Source organism: Homalodisca vitripennis, chromosome 8 (genome assembly GCF_021130785.1).
Source record: "Homalodisca vitripennis isolate AUS2020 chromosome 8, UT_GWSS_2.1, whole genome shotgun sequence".
Lineage (NCBI taxonomy): Eukaryota > Metazoa > Arthropoda > Insecta > Hemiptera > Cicadellidae > Homalodisca > Homalodisca vitripennis.
The window spans coordinates 92,261,629-92,282,332 of NC_060214.1; the positions used below are offsets into that span (position 1 = coordinate 92,261,629).

At 32.1% G+C, this 20,704-nt stretch overlaps 1 protein-coding gene across 1 annotated transcript; it reads right to left on the bottom strand.

The window, feature by feature from the left end:
* Positions 1–445: 445 nt before the first annotated feature.
* On the bottom strand, positions 446–19,609 carry LOC124367742 (SPRY domain-containing SOCS box protein 3). Its single transcript, XM_046824822.1, has 6 exons — positions 19,339–19,609; positions 14,317–14,507; positions 13,325–13,427; positions 8,871–8,996; positions 7,841–8,059; positions 446–4,649 (listed from the first exon to the last, which is right to left on the bottom strand). Exons 1-6 carry the CDS (start codon positions 19,469–19,471, stop codon positions 4,459–4,461), a joined length of 963 nt encoding a protein of 320 aa, XP_046680778.1. The 5' UTR covers positions 19,472–19,609; the 3' UTR covers positions 446–4,458.
* Between the last annotated feature and the right edge of the window lie 1,095 nt (positions 19,610–20,704).

Sequence of the window (20,704 nt, forward strand, 5' to 3'; positions counted from 1 at the left end):
GTATACATATCTACCTGAAACAGTTAGCTATTAATTTTATTGTTTTTTTTTTTTAATATTCCTTTTGGCACTGTCAGGAAAGGGTGTATTTCATGAACGTCAGTCACTGTGATAGTATTGATCAACTCAAAACAGGTGTTGCTACAACTCTTTAATGGTTGACTTTTGCATAATTTTGAATTCCTCAAAATCATTTTCACTTATAAAATAAATGTACACAAAGTGAAGGGAAACTCTCACTACTTTGTGTGGTACTGACATGTCCTAATTACAATACACTGTAAGTCAATATTATCTACCATCTAGCAGTTGTAACATTAATTTCATTTCAAGAATTCAAGAAATCAATAACCTCATATGTATCAGTACTAATCTGCCAGTTTCAATAACCGATTGTAATATTTCACGGACAAAGAATGGATGGGTCTGAAATAAAACACAAATATCAAATTTTTCAATCTTGTATTATCTTACTTGAGAAATATTTTGTAAACTTCAGACATTTAGAAATACACAAAGGAAATCGCAACATTTATGCAATAATAAGTTGGCAAAACCTGCTCTCCGTTTATTTCACAAGCAAAGAAGAAGGGGTTCCAATTATCATTCCTAAAGAGGATGAGCTTATCAACTAGATTGAACTCTTAGCAGTAAGAAAGTTATAATTACGTTATAAAGATTACTTATACTTTATTATAATGCAGTACGTAAATTACAAATCTTAACAGGCCAGCAGTTATATCTTTGTATTAATTACATAAACATAAAAGATGGTCTACATATACATCACCACCCAACTTCTACAACCTAGAAGTTTTATTTCCTAGAAGTTAATTTAAGCTCCATAATATTGCACTTTGCAGACTGTGAAATAAACGTAAATGCATTATAAGTATGGCAAATAGTGTTAACTATAACTTTTTATAAAAGAATTAATTATGCCTATGAAAGCTTTTTTTCTAAATTAATAATGCAATATATGTTCAGGATTAATGTAATATTTTGTGATTTATTTATAAAGATTGGAAAAGTTATAAATAGCATGTACTAAAACCTAAGGCTGTTGTTACGTTTGACTTTACCAAATTTACCATAATTGTAATAAAATGTCACATTTTGTTTTTCTCTCTTGTAAAACCTTGATTATCCAAAAGCCAAATATTAAGTTAAAAACAGACTGAAGCAACAATAAGGCCAAACGTCATGGGATTAAATTCTGTAACTATCTGTTTTTCTTAGAAGAAATGTGCAAATATTTAAAATTTTGAACGGAGTCAGTCAAATTTGCTGATTTATCACAAAAATTGATAACTGCCAATTCAACGTGTCACAGAGATTTAAAAGGAAGCTAATTAGACAAAACATCTGTAAATGTAATGTCCTTCTGTATAAAAATTATTTTACCAGACCTACAAAATGTTTAAAAATCTATAGAAAATAAATGTATGGTTACTTCTTAATCGACATAAAAATAATCCTTTCTACAGAATTAAAAGCCGGCTGTACTGGCACCTATCCTGACGTTGTCCCTATAAAGAACAATGTTAAACTTCATACACTTTTACAACCTTGTTTTGAAAACATTTCAAATTTTTTCTACTTTGCTGTTTGAATATTAAAAAAAGTAAATGACTTAACAAGAAAAACTGAAAAGCGTTTGAGTACATACTAATCATGTTTGGCGTTTAACATTGTTTTTATGCGATAAAACTCAAGGTAGATTCACTACACCCTGCTCTTAAACTGAATGTACATCGTGATTGTTGAGAATAAAAACTTTGAGGCTAAAAAACTTTAACTGGACTAAGTAATAAAATCTATGCTGTTTAAAAGCTCTGTATTTGCAAATTTATAATTCTTAAATATCACAAATAGTTTGTATTATGGAACGTTTTTGTAATGCCATTGAAGTAAAATAAATATAAAGTATTGCTATGTAAAAATCTTCCTTAAAACAATCTAAACTTGACAGTTCTACTCTCTTTGACTTATTTTATGGCCAGAAAGGTTTCATAATGCTTATTAAGACAATCAAAGTTCTACTAAGTTCACAAGTTCAAATAAAATATTTTAGATTTAATTGACAACAGTACAACACGACTTCATCCAAAACCGATCTAATACAATGATATCTAACATAATATGATTTTGTAAAAAAAGATCTTCTAAGATTATTCATTATTTTATATAATTTTAAAGTAGTTTTGCCACAATATTCAGAGGAAAATTAATATGAATATATTTACTAATAAAATAGTTTATATATTTATAAAGATAGACCAGATCTTTTACAAAATTCTTTACAATATTATAGCAGGAAAAAACTTTCCTCAACAATTTATCCGGTTTTATTTCTCAAGTACGATGTTTTTATGAAAAATACAGAGAATAAATGGTATTAAAAGCTTTACTTGGACAAAGCTCAACTGATTGCTTTTCCACTATGTAATTCAGTTACATTTTACTATTGATAGTATGTTTTAAAACTGACACTGCAACATTAGTAAAGATGCACAATCCAAGAAAAGTTTCTTGTGGTGGTACGTTAATGTTCCACAAAAAAAGATTTAGTATTTTTTTTAAAAAGCTCTGCTTTTATTTGGCTCTGAAAACAGCTAATCTAAATGTATACTACCACAATAAAATGATGCCTGGAAAATGAAACAAATATTTTGTCAAGCAGCTTCATTTTATGAAGCACTAATAAAAAACTATAAAACTCATCACATAACTATTTATTTGCTACTTGTATCTTTCAAGTTTTACATTTTCCATCATTAGAGTAATATTAAGTTCAGCAGCCGATGGCATGAATTTACACACTTCACTTTGTAAGCAATCAGTGAGCTACTAAAACACTTGGTACACAGTACCAAACCAATTAATTGGTGATAAAATAACAAACCAAATATACCTAGTGAAATTAAAATATCACTCAACACTAACAAAATCAATATAATTATTCACAACAAGACATATAAAACATATAGATATCAGTTAGAAGTAGCCACTACAACGAGGTTTAAACTTAGGGAAAGCGGACACGAAAAAACAACTCGCCCAAAGCACATACGATTCACATCAATTAACACATCGAATAAACAGTGAATCTAATAATTAATGTGCCACAATCTAAACAACAACTACGTGGCACACTACGACAACTATGGATCCTCTCGCCGTTAAGTATTTTATTTTCGTCACAACTCGTGACAGATCTAACTCTAATGGTATAACGGTGAAGGTGAACAGTACACTGAACACAATCACGATATTGCAGCGGTAAGTAACTACAACGCAACGTTTCTGTCAGGGCCTCAAACACTAAGTGAAGGAGGAGAGAACGCAATTTGTTCAAAACAAAAATTTATAAAATTAAAATTAAGGGGGAATCGTAAAGGGTTCAATTTTTACATCCCTAGGAACTTCATAATGCCCCTAAAATAAAGTAAAAGGATGGCAAATATGTACAAATGAAGTATGAAACAATAAATGGGATCTAAATTAAAAATACAAATATACAACGTTTTAAGTTGTTGAAAAGTGTTCCTCTTTAAGTCAAACAGATCGTTTTCATCTTCCCAAAAGTAATAGTGATAAAAAAACAACAGTTTCATTGTAAAACTTTCAATTGAGATCCCATATTTAAATTAAATAAACCAATGCCAATACACCCGACGCTTCAAGCAGCTTCAGTCAAATATCTTTTACAGCATATGATCGGTAGGAAGTATCGAATGCAACTCAGTGACACACAACCGTGAGTACACTTTACCATTATATTAGAGAGCGTTCGGTGGGTTGACAACGGTTTGTTACCTCTAGAATACACTAGACTTACATGCCTCAGTCTTTAGAGTCTATATTAAAACTTATACTACCAAAACGTCTGATCTTCTAATTGAACCAAAGTTTTAATTATTTGTGCTGATTCTGTTTGCTTTATTTTTTCAAAGATATAACTTCATGATTCTGAATTATTCGTTTGTGAGATATAACTATGCTCTAAGATTTACAGGGCTGACTAGATCTTTTTCAAACTGTCTTTTCTTCCTGGTTTGGTCAATGAAATTAAAGACACAACAAGATCAATAAAGTCAACTTAAAACAGTCGATAACACTAAGATCATCAAAAGATTTTAAAGATTATAATCAGTTATGTGAATGCTACATAACTAAAACTCCACAAAAACCGCCTACTAATACATTTGGATAAAAAATCATAACAACAAGTTGTAACTTAGAGTTACATAAATCAATAATAAATAGCAAAGTTTTGCATCACATCCTGGGACAAAGTATATAAAAAATTAATATTTTGAAATAAAACTTAAGTAAAAGCTCCATTCAACTAGAGTGTGCACTATAACTATCGCTTTGTACATTAGAGACCAGATCGATCACAGTTGTAAGGAAAATAAAATACTGTTGGCGCTGAGGACGAGGATTCCATGATGGTCACAGGATGATGTCGCAGATGAGACAGAGACGCCTGAAGCGACGGCTGGCGTTGTCGTCCGCTGCGTACTGCTGGTGCACGCAGGGTATCAGGCCGGAGGGGTCGGCCGCCGCATCACAGCACTCTGGGGCCCGTTTGCGTGTCGGCTTGATCAGGCGGACCTCGTCATAGTAATCGTGCGGTCGATGCCCTACAACAGAACGTCTCTGCAAACACGAGGACCCAGTGCGGTATTCAAGCGGATTCGCTTCTTGCCCCCTCCATTTCTTTTTACATCTTTCCAATTTTTGTCATGACCTGAAAAATCGAGTTGGCCTTTTAAACATGACTGTTCAATGAGGAAATTCAGTCTTCTTGTAAAAATTGGAATTCAAAAATGATATAAATGGAAAATCCCCTTAAATTTTTCAGTAGATGAATACAACGGAAGCTTTTTATTAGAAAAACAAGGATTAGAAAAGAGATCTCCTATGAGTTATTTTAAATAGGGAAACGTCTATGGAGAACAACTTAGTAATGTAACAGCAATACCTTCAAGTGACAGACAATAGTAACATTTTTGTTTAATTTTGCCTATGTTTAAGTGTTCATTAAATCATTGTGTACTATATCTTTTTTAGATATGGTTAATAAAACACAGAGAACATTGTGTAAAACTCTCAACAATCAGTGTTGATTTTTCTTTTTTCTTTATGTCAGTAAAGTTGTTGTTCAAACAACTGTAACTAGCTGACCAGCATGTTTGGTACAAAATTCTATAGCAAAATATCCCACATTTGATGTCTAGAATAGGTACCTTGAAAATTATCTAGATGATTTAACCTATCCTGAGATACTCTTTTTGAGTGAACATAAAAAATGAACAACACTGAAATTGAATGCCTTGACTTAAAAAACCCATACTTCAACCATTGGTGAGGGCACAGTGATTTTAGTAAATTTCAAAATCACAGTAAAATATTTAATTTTAACAAAATTATTAAAAGACGAAGGATTTGAACATTGGATGATAAAATAAAAACCAACTCAAATACCATATTGGTTGTGGGAATATATACAAAACCCAAGCTTTGTGGCAAAAGAGCTTTATAAGTGAACTAAACACATAGTATTTAAACAGAAAATAAAAAAATGTTTTAATCATAGGAGACAAAAACATTGATGTCCTTGAAAATTTAACAACACAACGCTACAATGAGTATATTAAAGCAAAATAAAGTGAGTTACCTAATAACTTCACCACTAGTTCCCAAAGAGTATATCTCCATCTTTTTCTTCTTTAAATTGGTAAGATACAAAGTCAGAATGTAAATCATAAATTTAAACATTTTTCCTGGTTTCTACTACCATGTGTAAGGTACCGATTTAAAGCTACTTCTGTGACCCAAGAAATTTGAAAGGTAAGTTGTTCTAAGGAATAAAAATGTAATTTCAAAACCACATAATACTTCCCCCAATACTACTTGTATAGTACAACATTGACCAAGCAAACACTGATCTAAAACTACAATATATATTTTTTTAAGAATAAGTCCGAGTAACATATTAAATTTTGATGAGATGCAAACTAATAAGAACAATTAACCCTTTGCGCTCGAAAGGCCAGCAGCACTGGCCTCACCAAGGTTGCAGACAGCTCGCGTTAGTTTTACTGTAGTTTGTACTCACAACTCGTATGGCCAGTACAGATGATCACGCTACTTTCATACATAGCTTGGCGGTCATATTTGTTGTTTGCCTCCGCAGATCGGAATTATTTTTCAATATCCTCTGCGTTATTTGCATAGTAGTAGAGTCCCGTTAATCCGACCTAATTGGGACCGAGCCCTATTCGGATTATGTGATTGTTCGGATTAGCCAGAATTACAGAAAAATACGGTTTTAAACTTGAGAATGGGTCTATTTTGTTATAGAATTATCAACATTGTTTATAAAATATGTTTTCTGACTGTTGCATTGTATTTCTTGACAAATAAACGTGTTAGCGAATACTAAGCACATTTACCGTATATTTAGTGTGAGAGTTCTGATGTTAAGCAATGTGAGCGTACTGGATATTGCACGGGTCCACGCGCTACGGGACGACGAGAACCTGGGTGATAAAGGAGAGTTGGTGCCACACGCAGACGGTGCAGCAGCGCTTAACCTTGCACTACGATACTTAGAGCAACAGGCTACTGCTACACCTGCCGATATCATGTTTATGACACGATGGCGAAACTACGCGTCATCCAATAGACTCTCTTCAATGCGACAGAAGACAATAACTGAATTTATGTTTTTTAACAATTAATATGGTACTCAATAATAATATCAGTACTGTACGTCCAATTTTTGTTTGATTTCACTTCTTAATACAGTAATTTAACTCATACTATTAACCTATAAGTTTCAATTTGGTACTGTATTTAACTTCATTATTTATGTACTGTACCGTACACAATTTGTCTTAATAAAATACTGTATGTCTATTTAATTAAAGTTTTCTTTGTTTATGTACGAAATGATGCACCCATTTTAATTTTTTAAGTAATTAGTTCCTATAACTGTTCATTATCGTTATAAATAATTCCTCCTGGACCTGTTCGGATTAACCGGCGTTCGGATTACACGTGTTCGGATTAGCGGGACTCCACTGTAATTTTAAATGTTTAAAGAAGAAATGAAAACTAATTTAAAGTTTATTTTTAATGAATCTTTCTAATACAAAGATAAACGTACATTTGGGATATTTAACTCTTATGCGTCTATTGTTAAAAAAAATATGTAAATAAAATATTATAAAGTAGGCATTTACAGTTATGATATTACTCAGATATGAAAAATTTTACACTTTTTTACGGAATAAAACATTTAAAAATACACACCTATGTGTAGTCAAGAATAGTTACCACAAGTCTTCTAATAAAATTTTCTAGGTTTATGTCTCTTCTATCACTTTAGTGTATAGGCCCATCATTCGTCTTTATTGCACAATCAATGTTTAGAAAAGTATTATAGGCTAATTTAAAATTTACTACTTTACCTAAGAATTACTTTAAAAACAGCTGTTTGATAGGTTTCAGCACTCGCCATTCAGTATAAAACAAAGAGAATATTAGAAAATAACTACTATGTTTAGTGGTCAGTGGTGCTGGCCGAGGTATGGACGTATTATATATTGGCCAGTACAGCTGGACATACGAGCTGAGATAACATTACAGCAAAAATTAATCCACGCTTCGGACAAAATGGCAGTGGCCATAAGAGCTCCATGGACAAATTATAAATATGCCTTCGAGTGCATAGGGTTAAGTTATGCCAAATCCTAACTTGAACGTTTTGATTGAATAACAGTAAGCGTCTCACACACATTTAAATTTGTTCTTCATTTAAGCTTACCAGACCCAATCCACCAGGTGCTGGTGATGAAGCGACGAAGACCTGGGACAAGGGCCAATTGCGCAAGGATGTGCGCATCGTTACGCAAAGCCTGCAGACTGAGCAGTTTCAAGTCAACAGGGTGAGAGACAGCGTAGGTCACTCGCATAGCGGACTGAGCGGCCGTAGAGCATACCATGGGGTACAGCTTTTGGCCTTGCAAGGATGTGAATGCAACTCCTGGATGCATCACAGTCATTATTATCACTCAACGATCAGAATGAATTGAATGTGAACAATACGCATCACAAAATATTGGTGAGATAAGTGAAGCAATTTATGACATTTGCAGAATTATTATGGAAGAGTGCTCCGCTCTCCAACACTAAATAGTTCCCCTAAAAAATACATAATCAGTTTCTTCACTCATATTAGAACCATTGGAGTATGCAATTGGAAAACCAGTGTATCCTCAAAGCTTAACCCTGGACGTCAAATTTCTCAATTAGTGAATTCAAAGTTTTTTATTTGAACGGACTGATTATACATATAAAAAAAACAAAAGATACAAAAGATAGAGCATCTAATTGTGAGTAAAACCAGAGGGTTTAAAACTTCTTATTTGGGTAAATACAAAAATTAAAAATGAACAAGTAAAGATGGCCAAAATAGAAATTTAAACCTCAGCCGCAATGCAAGAGGTGTTTTGATAAAAAAAAAAAAACACTTTACTCTACAGTTGAGATGGAGTCTCTGAACTCGTGTTCTTAAATAAAAAAAAAAAACATTTTGAAAAGACTTGTGTTAAGACTGGATTGAGAAGAGATGCAAGCCAGTTTTTTTAATACACCAGAAAGCCTATTGGAACTTTTCACTACATATTCCTAACTTTGCCTTTTTAGTTGATTTTACAAAGGAATCAACAATATTTAGGTCCAAACATACGCTATAGAGAAAAAATCTTTTCATATTATCAATAAAAAATGTATATTTTTGATACAGAATGCTTTTATTGGACTAATAAAGAATATTATACTTTAATAGAACTTACCAAGGGGACGACGATTCAAGAAGAACTCCAAAGTGCCTTTCCACATGTCCAGATAAATACCAATGATGCTACCTTTTCCGAAGGGAGGTCCGTACCACTCAGACTTGCCATTATGCTGGAGCTTGCCTGGTATTGGAATAGCATATTAGATTTAAATTGTTTCAAAACTAACCAACTAAATTATAAATTGATTGAATCCACTGGACTCATGCCATGTTAATTGGCTCTGAAAATTCATTCCATTTTTAAATCTTAAATTTTGACCCATTCACTGTTGACGTCCAATACATTGGACATTGTCTTTTTTATCGTTATTTGCTACTGTTATGTCCAAAGCCCAAAATATTTGGTATTTTTGTCATTTAGGAGCAAGGGATAGTAAGAAAGGCCATTTGAATCAAATGCTTCAAAATGTAGGACAAGGAAAATATCCCTACTGGGTCAGTTGGAAAAAAATCAGATTTCACATTAGGCCATAATCTTGAAATGTCAAGTTAAAGATGCATTATTAGTTACATGTTTGATTTGCCCAACATTGATATGACAGTAACTCTCACTCTAGGAATGTTAATATTTTAACCGTAACTCTTTCAAACAATTACAAACTACTTAACCTTGAAAACTTAAAACATAAAAATTGTTATAACTGTATAAATTTCTTAGTAAAATCATGGACTTGATTTAGTTCAAATTGATCCAAAATTATGTTTACAAACATATTCACTTATAATGGTTCAGCAGTATATTTCTATAACTTTAAACGGCCACCATCTTGAAAACTTATAAATTATCAAGAAATAAGTAGGAATAATTAATTTTGTTTGGAATTACTTGACAATTTAATGGAAAGTGTCTATATTAATTTATTATGAGAAATACCTGAGATAAAAATTTGCTTTAAGGTTTGAAAGTCAATGGCCACCAACTTGAAACTTTTCATTGGTCAAAACTGACTAATGAACTCATTCAAGCTATGTACAAATACTGCCTATGTATCAAGTTTAGTTTCAATATATTTATAACTATGGTAATTAATATGTTTAAAACTATTCCCCCAATTTTGTATACTAGTTCAAACTTATATGCCTGTCCACTATCTTAAAACCATATGTGATATAAAAAAAAACACACATAGAAACAAATATATTATATGCATAATATATAACAATTCCTTTCCTAAATGTTGAATAGCCACCATCTTGAAACTTTAAATTGGTTAACACTCACTAATGAATTTACCCAAGTTCTTGCAAGTACTATCTTTGTATCAAGTTAAGTCTGAATATAAAAAAAAATATGGCAGTTATTTTACAAACTCACACTATATTGCATAACCCCCCCCCCCACACACACAAACACATTTTTTAATTGTGGTTGTGTTGGATTCTGGGGGGTCATGATCACAGAAAATAATAAAATTAAGAAATTTCATCATGAGGGCAATTGCGGCAGATTTCTAACAAAGCCATTTGTATGGTATGCAAAAATGGGTACTGTCACCTACTTTGGACAAAATACATGTTGAAAAGTAGAGGTGGGCTCTTGTAAATATATAAATTAGATTTTGGTTAGATATTGTTTATACTATAACTAGCAGTTACCCGCGGCTTCACACGCATTTTCCTGTTGAAAACTCGGATATATTCATGTATTCTTTATCTATGATATAATAAACACTCCTGAGATAATCGATAGTCACTCAAAGCTATTCCAATCTCCTGATCCATTTTAGATTTAAGTTTAAAGAACAGTGTTTTGGGGTCCTGAAGTCGTAAAGTGAAACAGTTTTTATAAGATTCGTATTCCCTCCAACATTCCATGATAATTTATTGAAGTGCTTCGACGATTTCAGTAACAATGAGAGTTAACCTTTTTATCTCAACTATGACGAAAGTGTATCGTCCAACTAAAAAGTTGCTGTGGTCAATATGAGTCTGTTCTGGTCATTTAAATTTAACCCCCGGTCTAATCTATTTACAGTTCCACAATTGATTTATGCTGTTGCACTAACCAAAACAATAGTCTCATATGTTGGTTTTGGAGCTTATAAATAGCATTTCCATGGCATTAGATGGATTATTGATTATTGGCGCAATCAAAATTTAAAATTAGATAATAAATTTGTCTCTGCAATCTGCATTACACTACTAATCAAGCAGTTTACAGTAATTTAATAGTTACTAAAATTTTAATGTAAACAAATGTTTCTGCCTCTTTGATGAACTTCAGCTGAAAGTGTTAACAGCTGAAAGTATCAGTTCACTTTGTATTACATGTCGAAGCGCAATCGGCCGGATCCAATATAAAACACTCCAACACAAGAAAATATATATATATATATAAAGATGTGTAGTGTAAACAAAAGTGTCAAATGGAAGTGTTTCTGCGAAGTGAAGTTATTCTATCAATAGCAGTGGTCAAAATCTGGGATTTTTGGTGGCGAGGTTAGGGAAAATCTTCATATTGTAGCTATTTTCAGGCAGGACCTTCAAGTTGAATATTATAAAAACAATTGTTTTAGTTTATAATAGTATAATTATTATAATTTTAGTATGATATTAAAAATAAATTATCATGTAGTGAACACACTTTTTGACCCAATGAAAAAACCTTAAGGTTTTATTAATGTAATGTATGTATGATACTATTTCTCCTTTAGCAACCTTGACAGGTACATTAAAAACGAGGCCGGCAGTTAGAGGGTTAATCCTTAGTCCTTAAATTACATTCAATAAGAACTGGTAGCCTGATCGATTTACATGTGTGGGTTTAGGTGTGAGATATGTTGTTTTAGGCGTTTCTTGTTATATTTTGTCCTCTTATACAGGTTTGACAGTTTCATTCTTGAAAGGTAATTAGTAACTTATATAACAACTCTGATCTGAGTAATTTAGATGCATTTATACAATTTTTTGAGAACCAAAAATAAATAAAAAATGTATAGTTGTAAAATACATTTTTAGTTTTTTCATTTTAAAGAGTTCCAGGAAATGCCTATAATTTATGTTTGTACATGTTTCTTTCAGGAGACCACACATATAGATTGTGTAGATGCATATATCATTTCAATTCCTGTATGACCAAAAAAACTTGTACAAAAATAATTTGAAATAAATATAAAAAGTCTAAAAACAACAGCAACTCTTGCAATCATAGGCCTATTTATTAGAACTAGTTGATGGTAAGTCACCCTATAAATTAATGTTCTGAGGATCAGTAGTATCATTTTCATCAGTTAAGTTTTAGCCATCAAACAAAAAATCATCTTCAACACCATAAAAATGACTAAAACTATGTACATTGTCATCTAATATTCATCTAAAACTACAACCTATTTCATGCAGATACAAATAACACTGTTCCATGTTAAAAACCATCAAACAAAATAGTATGTCACTTAAATTTAAAATAGGAATCCTTGTTTGAGAAGAAACAATGAAAATACATCACAGTTACAGAAGTGTTGAACGAAGGAAACACAAACAACCGGCCCATATCAGACTAGAATCCTCATGACAATTACGTCAATAAACCAAAACAGCTGATCTGGAAATGATGTTTTTCAAAGTGTTTAGAAGCAAACAGTTGTCTTAAAGTCGGTTATTTCAATTGTATAATGTATCGATTATGATCGATTTCTATTTGGCTAAGAGTGAAATATTCGGTCTATGATGCGATGGCTACACAGTAGGCAAGTTGGCCCCATCCTGTGAGGTCCCGGAGGGCCGGCCCTGCACTGCAAGTGGTAACGATTAATGCATTGCCATTTTTATATTAAATACTTAATTTCTCTGGTTTTCAACTTAAATTCTAGTTGTGTGGACACATTCATTATGAACTATATACAGAAGAATATATGATAAGCCTATTCTATTTTTTACGCATTATTATTTGTTGCTGGTTTATTTCTCGGTAAAATAAATTATTGATTAACAAGCCAACATCATTTAAAATTTAACAAAACATGAATGATTTAGTTATAGATTAATAATGGTTTCTACTTGAACTTCTCTCAAAGTGATAATTAAAAATGTTGTGAAACAAGTTTTCATCAAATCGTACAAATTTTAATGAAGACCATTTTTCCATCTAATGTTTTTTGGTTGAATTATGCCATATTATATTGTGCCATTTTGCTTTGAATTTGTGATGGTCACCATTTTGCATTCATTGTTAGTTAAATTATAAGCTTTTTATTTTTTATCGGATTTTTAGATTTTTGTTATTATTAGACTACTGGTTTTTGGATCATATAATTATAATTAATTCATTTTGATTGTTTACTACAGTCCCAAGTTTTTAAAAATTTAAGAAATATGTTTCCTATTATTATGACAAACGTTTAGAAATTTCATACATATGTCATAATTTATTAACTATTACTTTATATTATTAAATTCAATTCATGTAAACTTTAAATAACAAATAATAGAATATAAACTCAATATACTTACCTTTATAAGAGAATCCCCAGGACTCCTTATCAGAGCCAAGGAGACTGCAGAACTGATAAGCAGACTTGTCCAGCTGAGCTTTCTTAGTTCCAACTCCAACCATCTGTGAAAGAAATCAAGTGATTTACTTTCATACAATAATACCAATAAATAATTGAGAAAACATAGTTTGAAATCACTTGAGTGCTGACATTTATGATAGGCTCAAGAAAAGTTTACTGACTCACTTCCTTACACTGCAATTACAACATTCTACACTTAAATTGTTGGAAACTTGATTTTGAGGATTGTAGATCTTTATCCAAAGCTGTAACTGAAGATCTCTGATCACACATATCTTGTAGTAAGTCAAAGTGGACAAGGAGAAAATTTGTAGTTTTGAAATCCTGATTTAGGAGCTAAATATAAACTAACATTTTTTCAATAACTTTGAATTATACTTGTATATATAATCTTTTTTTAAGCATTATAATGTTTTGAAAAAGAACAGACGCACTTGCTAAAAATTGAAGAAAGTCTGAACTTGGCCCTAAAGATTGAAACGGCTTGTTTTGCCTGTGTTCACTTTAGTATTACAATAATCTACTCTTTAGCCTTTCTTTCCATATTCTACATATGGTCGCTATTAATGTTGATTAATGACAACTTGATTGATTATTTATTTAAGGTGTACTGCAGGATTCTTAAAACCAGTCAATACTGTATTAATAAACGATGTAACAAAGAATTAAAGTGATAGGAAAATCATAGATTTTGAAACAACTGAATTCTTTTAAATACTTTCTTACGGTACACATTCTATAACAATGAAAAACTATATAATAATGATAGGCCAAAACCTTTCCACGTCACAAATATTTGGTGAGACAGATGAATACACAGCTTACAATATTCAACTGACCTGATTCTAGAAGTCAGGACGAAAATTTTTGTGTAAATTTCATGCATTTCAATATCAGCACAATTACTGCTTCTAAGAAGGGTACACTTACAACATCAGTGCCATATAGAGATGTCAACATCTTGATCTCCCAATAATAAATGTGTCCCTGTTGGAAGGGGGAGTCTCCACGGATCGCTGCAGTTCCGGAGCTGTACCCTGGATGGAACTGGACCTCTCGGTTATCATTGCTGAGAAGAGTTGTCGCTGTGGCCAGCTGTTCGTCCCAGGCCCACTCGTGCACTGAACAGTTACATACACTCGTATCAAAATAAAAATACCTCACTAACAAATAGTAAATACTGTTAATCCCTCTTATTTATATATAGTTGTGTGTGCAGGTTCAAATCGTGTCTGTGACCACAGAACTTTCCATCAATACACATGACCTTTTACAGTATCGACTCTCTGTTTTATTCTGTTCAGTAATACACTTGCACAGGCCAGTGAAGAATAAGGCTAAAAGGTAATCAACCTCTTCTTTTCTTTAAATAAAACAGAAATAAAGCATAGTGTGTCTGTAGAACATTTGGTCACATCCTGTACATTGTCTCTTTCTTAATATCTTTCTTGTATACAAAATTGATGAACTGAAGTGAAGAATTAGTGAATATGGAAAAAGATTTATCTGAGTAACCTACGTATGTTTTATGGGAAAAATGTTTGTTTAGGGAACAGTTTTTATAGAGGCCTAAACATATTAAGCCTACAACAATTTAGCATATTCCATGTGTACTCATCAACTATCAATATACTATGTTATCAAAAATTACACTAAATTTTGTAGTTTTGAAATTGTTTTATGTATATGACAGCTGAGATAGCTAAAACAAACAATTATGCAAACAAAAAGCTTTTTCGAGTAAGTGTTGAACGTATACGATCAGAATTTTATAGTACAAAGTGGGAGCCAACAAATCCCAGTTAAATTGTATGGGCTGTGGCCTAAACAGAACCCACCAAATTGAAATTGTCACTGATTTTTGATAGAGGGCCACGGCCAAGATCTTGGCCTACAGATTGAGAGCAAACAAACCAAATCTCCTTTGATTGCTAATTTGTAGTGGGGCTGATCCAGATTACTATAGACCGGATGGAACTGGCGGCATCAGAACTAAAGCTTCAATCTGCTGTTTCTTTTACCCACTTGTTCCATCCAGTAAAGTTAAGATAAACAAAGTTCAACTCTCAAATTAATTTTAGAAAAGATGCATTTATCCCCAGAATCCTGATTCTAGGAAATAGCATGAGAAGAAGGTGGGTGAATTCATTTGATCTTGTAAAGGTATGAAGGTTTTCTTAAAACATTCACTTATACCTCATTATCTGTTTTAATTACCTCAGTAAAGTAACAACAAAGTTCAAACTGCCTTCTTCTTTCTTTTGTTCAATAGTAAATTTAGTAATTAAAGAGTAGGTCAATATTCATATTCCACACTCCTGTGTGCAACAGTCAAGAAGGTATTCTCTATCTGGCATCTCGTTTCTGATTTGATGTTTGGATATTTGCAGGAATTATCATCATCATTCGCTAGTTTTCCATCTAAACTAAGTAACTTACAATCCATTTTCTTCAAGGATAAATCCTTGCCCTTTGAGGCCTTCTTAATTTTAAATAATTGCTAGCCTGTGTATACGAAATTGTACTTTTTCATCTTGCATGTAGAACAATAAAATTAACAGACTACGAAGTCTATCAATTTATTAAATAAGATTCAACTCAAATAAAAAATTGTCCTGACCAAGGCCAATATAATATACTGGGTTGAGCCATAAGGCCTATAATTAACCCCAGAAGTGGCATTCATCAGATTTTCAAGAACTATTTTTTGTTGTTTGTGAGGTTGCAAGCCATAGATTTTCCAATGGTCAAGAACTATTCTCTTTTAACTCATGATTTAATGTTTATAATTACAATTAATCAAAACATAGCATATATGAATGAAAATACGAGATTCTAAACTTTCATTTTCATATATAAAACATAGCCTAATGTTCCTTTCTTAATTTGTGTACGAAAACTTTCAACAAAATAAAAAGAAGATCTTTGTGAGTGCGTTTCTATGTCACGATTTGCGGCAGTTGACCAAATGCATCGGTGAATTTCAGTGACTTCAAAAGATTTCACATGCATTATTATTTTTTTAGAAACTTCAAAGTTGCACCAACGATAAGTTCCATTTCTGGAGTAACTATGGTCTATCATGTATTTTTATGTACAGTAGATACCACCAGAAAGTGCGGTCAGGGGAAGAGCCTTTTTGGTGCGTAACCTTGGAGTAGCCAACAAGGACTGAACGACGTTGCCTAACTTGTTCCCCTCTGTAACGTATGGTGTGTAAACATCGTGTGGACCTAACTATTCTATTAGTCACCACCAACGCCAACTGCACACTTTCGTGACTCCTACTATACACTCCAATAGACCATATAGCATATATCTCTCTATAGTTTCCATGCAATAGATTTTTTTTAAATTATGTCTTTATTTGAAAAATTAAAACAAAAGTTTTATTAGTCGGAAAACTGACAAATATTATTTTATTTCTACATCCAATATAACACAGTTTTTAGTTATTGTTAATTATGCCTATATTACACATAAGCCTAAAATATGTACTCTCATTTGACTATCTTTGTAATAGTTGTCAACCAGCAGTTAGGTTATCATGACACACCTGTCTCTCAAAAGCTCACCATTTTTTTGGTTGTTGCATTACGCAACACAAGATATCTTAACTCCTGTATCAGTCAGAGTGGTTTACTCTTTGGTGCACCTTTTGACTTCGTAATAAAACAGTAATAGGTCTCTATCACTTTCTTTTATTACAACGCATAATTTGAAGTATTAAATAATATTGTGTTATATATATTTAGATCAACTGTAGTAAATATAATATTCATTACGGTATTATTTATACTAGATACATTAGAAGTGAGTGTGAAATAACCTAATACTTTGTGAGTTTTCAAGTGTTGTACTTTATATTTTCATTCATCATAATTCATAAATTAATTTAGGTCTAGGATACCAGTAAAGTACTAATCTGTATATTCCAGCAGATTTTAGCATAAGTAAAAATATACGTTTCATCATACTTGTAAGGCGTTGATAAAATCAGCACTTTATCAGATTTTATTTTGCATATCTTTTTGGTTCCAATAAATATAACAATTATGTATATTTTTGTTTTTAACAGAACATTTTCTAAAAAATGGATATATTGAAATTATATGGTCATTTTTAATAATTTTATCATCTGTTGAATTTTCAGCACTTTTTGAAGTTGAAAACAATATTAGTATTCAGTGCTATATTTTTAGGTTTTGTAATGGAAATTATATGATTAAAGGACGACCTGGCAAATCACGAATTTGACGTTATCAACGTATTATGCTCATCCTTCTAAACAAAAAAATATATATGTTTTTAGGAGGTGCAAATGACAAATAACATGAGTTTAGAGGATATATACATAAATAGTTAAGTTCTTAATGTTTTAATGTTCTGTTTGTGTGCTGTGTCTGGATATCTGTAAATATTATCTGCCGCTGGGACTGATAGCGTATATGTTATCTGAGCGCTCCGGGGCAGAACAAGATATACTGTAGTTTGGCTCGAGTTACCAATCGTAGTGAATTGGTGTGCCTTCGGTGCTGCCCCGTGCTGATGGCCGGAGGCACTTGTCTCAACTCGATAACAACTAATTAATTTGTAGCTCAAAATTAAGAAAAACATTGTTCATTTGGATCAAAATTCTGCTCATTTCAGTATTATTTTTCATTTACATTTGCAAAGATGGTGCCGCATCCGATGACGTCATCACGAGGTTGAATCATGGTCACAAAAGGTCACGTGACGCTCGACGTGGATGTACAACATGGAAATATTGCTCCGTGCATGAACAGTTTTTCCATTTTTTTATGATCTAGAATTTCGTTATTTCTCATTTCCACCCCATCAAACCTTATATCTTTTTGTTCTATAGGACGATTCCATTAAGTTAATAACGCGAAACTCGTATTTTGCCGCTCCGGCCGTTAATATGACAATTACCTTTGTAATTTATAACAATTCAGTCAATGATATTAAAACTTGTTCTCTTAATTTTCTACATAAAATTAAATTATTTATAAGCAATATACATGATTTAAGGTTTTCTACACATTTCAAATAAAAATGACATTTTTGGTAATTTTATTGTTTTTTATATAATATTAACTTAGCAAAAATACTAATATGAATATTAAAAAAACCACATTGTTTCTATACAAACAAATTAATTTCAGAACTTCCATTTTGGAATTAGAAATGTTTTACTATTTTTATAGCCACCTGATTTTGACATATGAAAAACATGATTTTTTTTCTTTGTTGTCTATTAAAAAAAACCATTTTTGTGCCATATTCAACATCTATGGAATATAAAGATTCCAAAAATATACAACAATATAGGGTTTAGCATGCTATGTGCAATACATGAAAAGATTTAGTGAACATCTGCACGAAGGCAAAACTCAACCTGCTACCCAGAGATATTCCGACTGCTACTTCTAGGGTTGATTGTATACATCATAGATACATTCCTTATTCATAATGCTTATGTTGATCAAGAGGTGCAGCTTCATAAGGCCATTTGTAAAACTGTAGTTGCTATGTAATTAAATAACAAATCATTTTAGCACTAAAACATTTAAAATTTTAATCAATTTAACAACAGGCAGTTATAGACTCAGAAGTTACTGAATAGAAAGTGACTATAAGCTAGGTCTATAAATATTTAAAAATGCAGAGAAATGTTTATTTACTTATGTTTAGTTATTTTAAATGCCTTGGTGTTATTTTATGACAAGATTAGTAAAGAGGGCATTATCATTGACAGATGACAAAGCCTATCTTAATTTCTAGTGTAAAAATCAATATCCTAAGTTTCAATAGGAAGAAAGTCTTTGAAATAGAGATGGACTCGTAAAAACTCAACAACATTTTTAAATTCATAATTTCACAAATTGTTATTGTGCTTCTATACTTAAATTTCAAACGAACAATATTGTTATAAAACGTTTTACTTACCTTCAATGTCTTCTCCACAGTCACAAACTACTGGACCGTTTCTGTTATTATTGCAACTACAAAATGCGTCTGCTTGAGTGCAGTAATCAGGATCTTGTTTAGAATAGACTATACGCCTGTTCATCAACTCCATTTTCGTATCAAAGGAAGCAAATTAACATAAAATAAATCTCGCAACCAACAATAACACAAATGCCAAATTCACAAACTTTAGATTCTTCTAATGGCCGACCCTAGGTAGGATAGATGTGCAGTGGACTGATGCCTTTTGCGTTGTTTGTTTTCAATCAGCTGTTTGCAAACAAATTGTCACCTTTCTGCTAAAGTCGAAGCCGGTCGAACCTTCTCGCACATTCTCGTTCCGAGCGAGATGTTATTGACCAACGTATAACAGAGTATGAACAAAAATGTATAACAAATAACAATATACTGAGATGTGTGATGTAATTATACTTGGAAGGAACCAATAATTGTGTACTTATTACTTAAAATTTATGTATAAATGTAGTTGTACATTCAGCGAGTAAGAACTCACATAGCACAGTTTTAAAACTCTGTCTACTATAGAAGTACATAATCTGTTCAATGAGACCAAATTCATTGGGTAAACCTTAAAGCAATAGTTAACATAGCAACCCTCCGCTTATTATTCTACTTTCTATGTTGCTGATAATTTACACACCTGTGATAGACCACTAAAGTCTCTATCAACAATCACCTTTAATAAGTCAAATGTTATCTCAATTTACGTCTTAATTTTGAATTTGTACTGTGAATCATCCAATAATTTCTCCACATCGGGCAGTTAGTTGAATATTTTTACAGCTAGTTACTCATATTACTTGTAGTTTTGTTACTCTGAATACAACCGTTGACAAACTCATTAATTTAATTAAAGAAATTATCAACGATAATGTCATACTCAACGAAAAACTTGACAAAGGTTGTTAGCTGGAACGGCGTTTCCTAATCCGAAAATTGTCAAATATGGAGTCCCGCAGGGCTCTGTGTTGGGTCCTCACTGCTTGCAATTGCAATGCATACCTTTATTGCAGTCTCTCTGGCAAGGTGTTCTTTTTGACGACACCACGTTGTTCTCTTGTCATAGATATCCACAATTGGCTCAATGTGCAGAACATGATTTGTTTAAAGTCGCCTCACTCTGGTTCAAGGGTAATAGGCTAGCTTTGAATGAAACTAAAAAGCAGGAAATTATATTTAGCTTAACCAAGGACTGTCCACCTTACGATTCCGTTGAGCTTCTTGGGTTTGTCTTAGACTCTAAACTAATATGGGATGACCATGTAAACCATATCTGCACAAAATTAAATAGGGTGCTGTATTTGTTGAGAAGACTTACATTTTA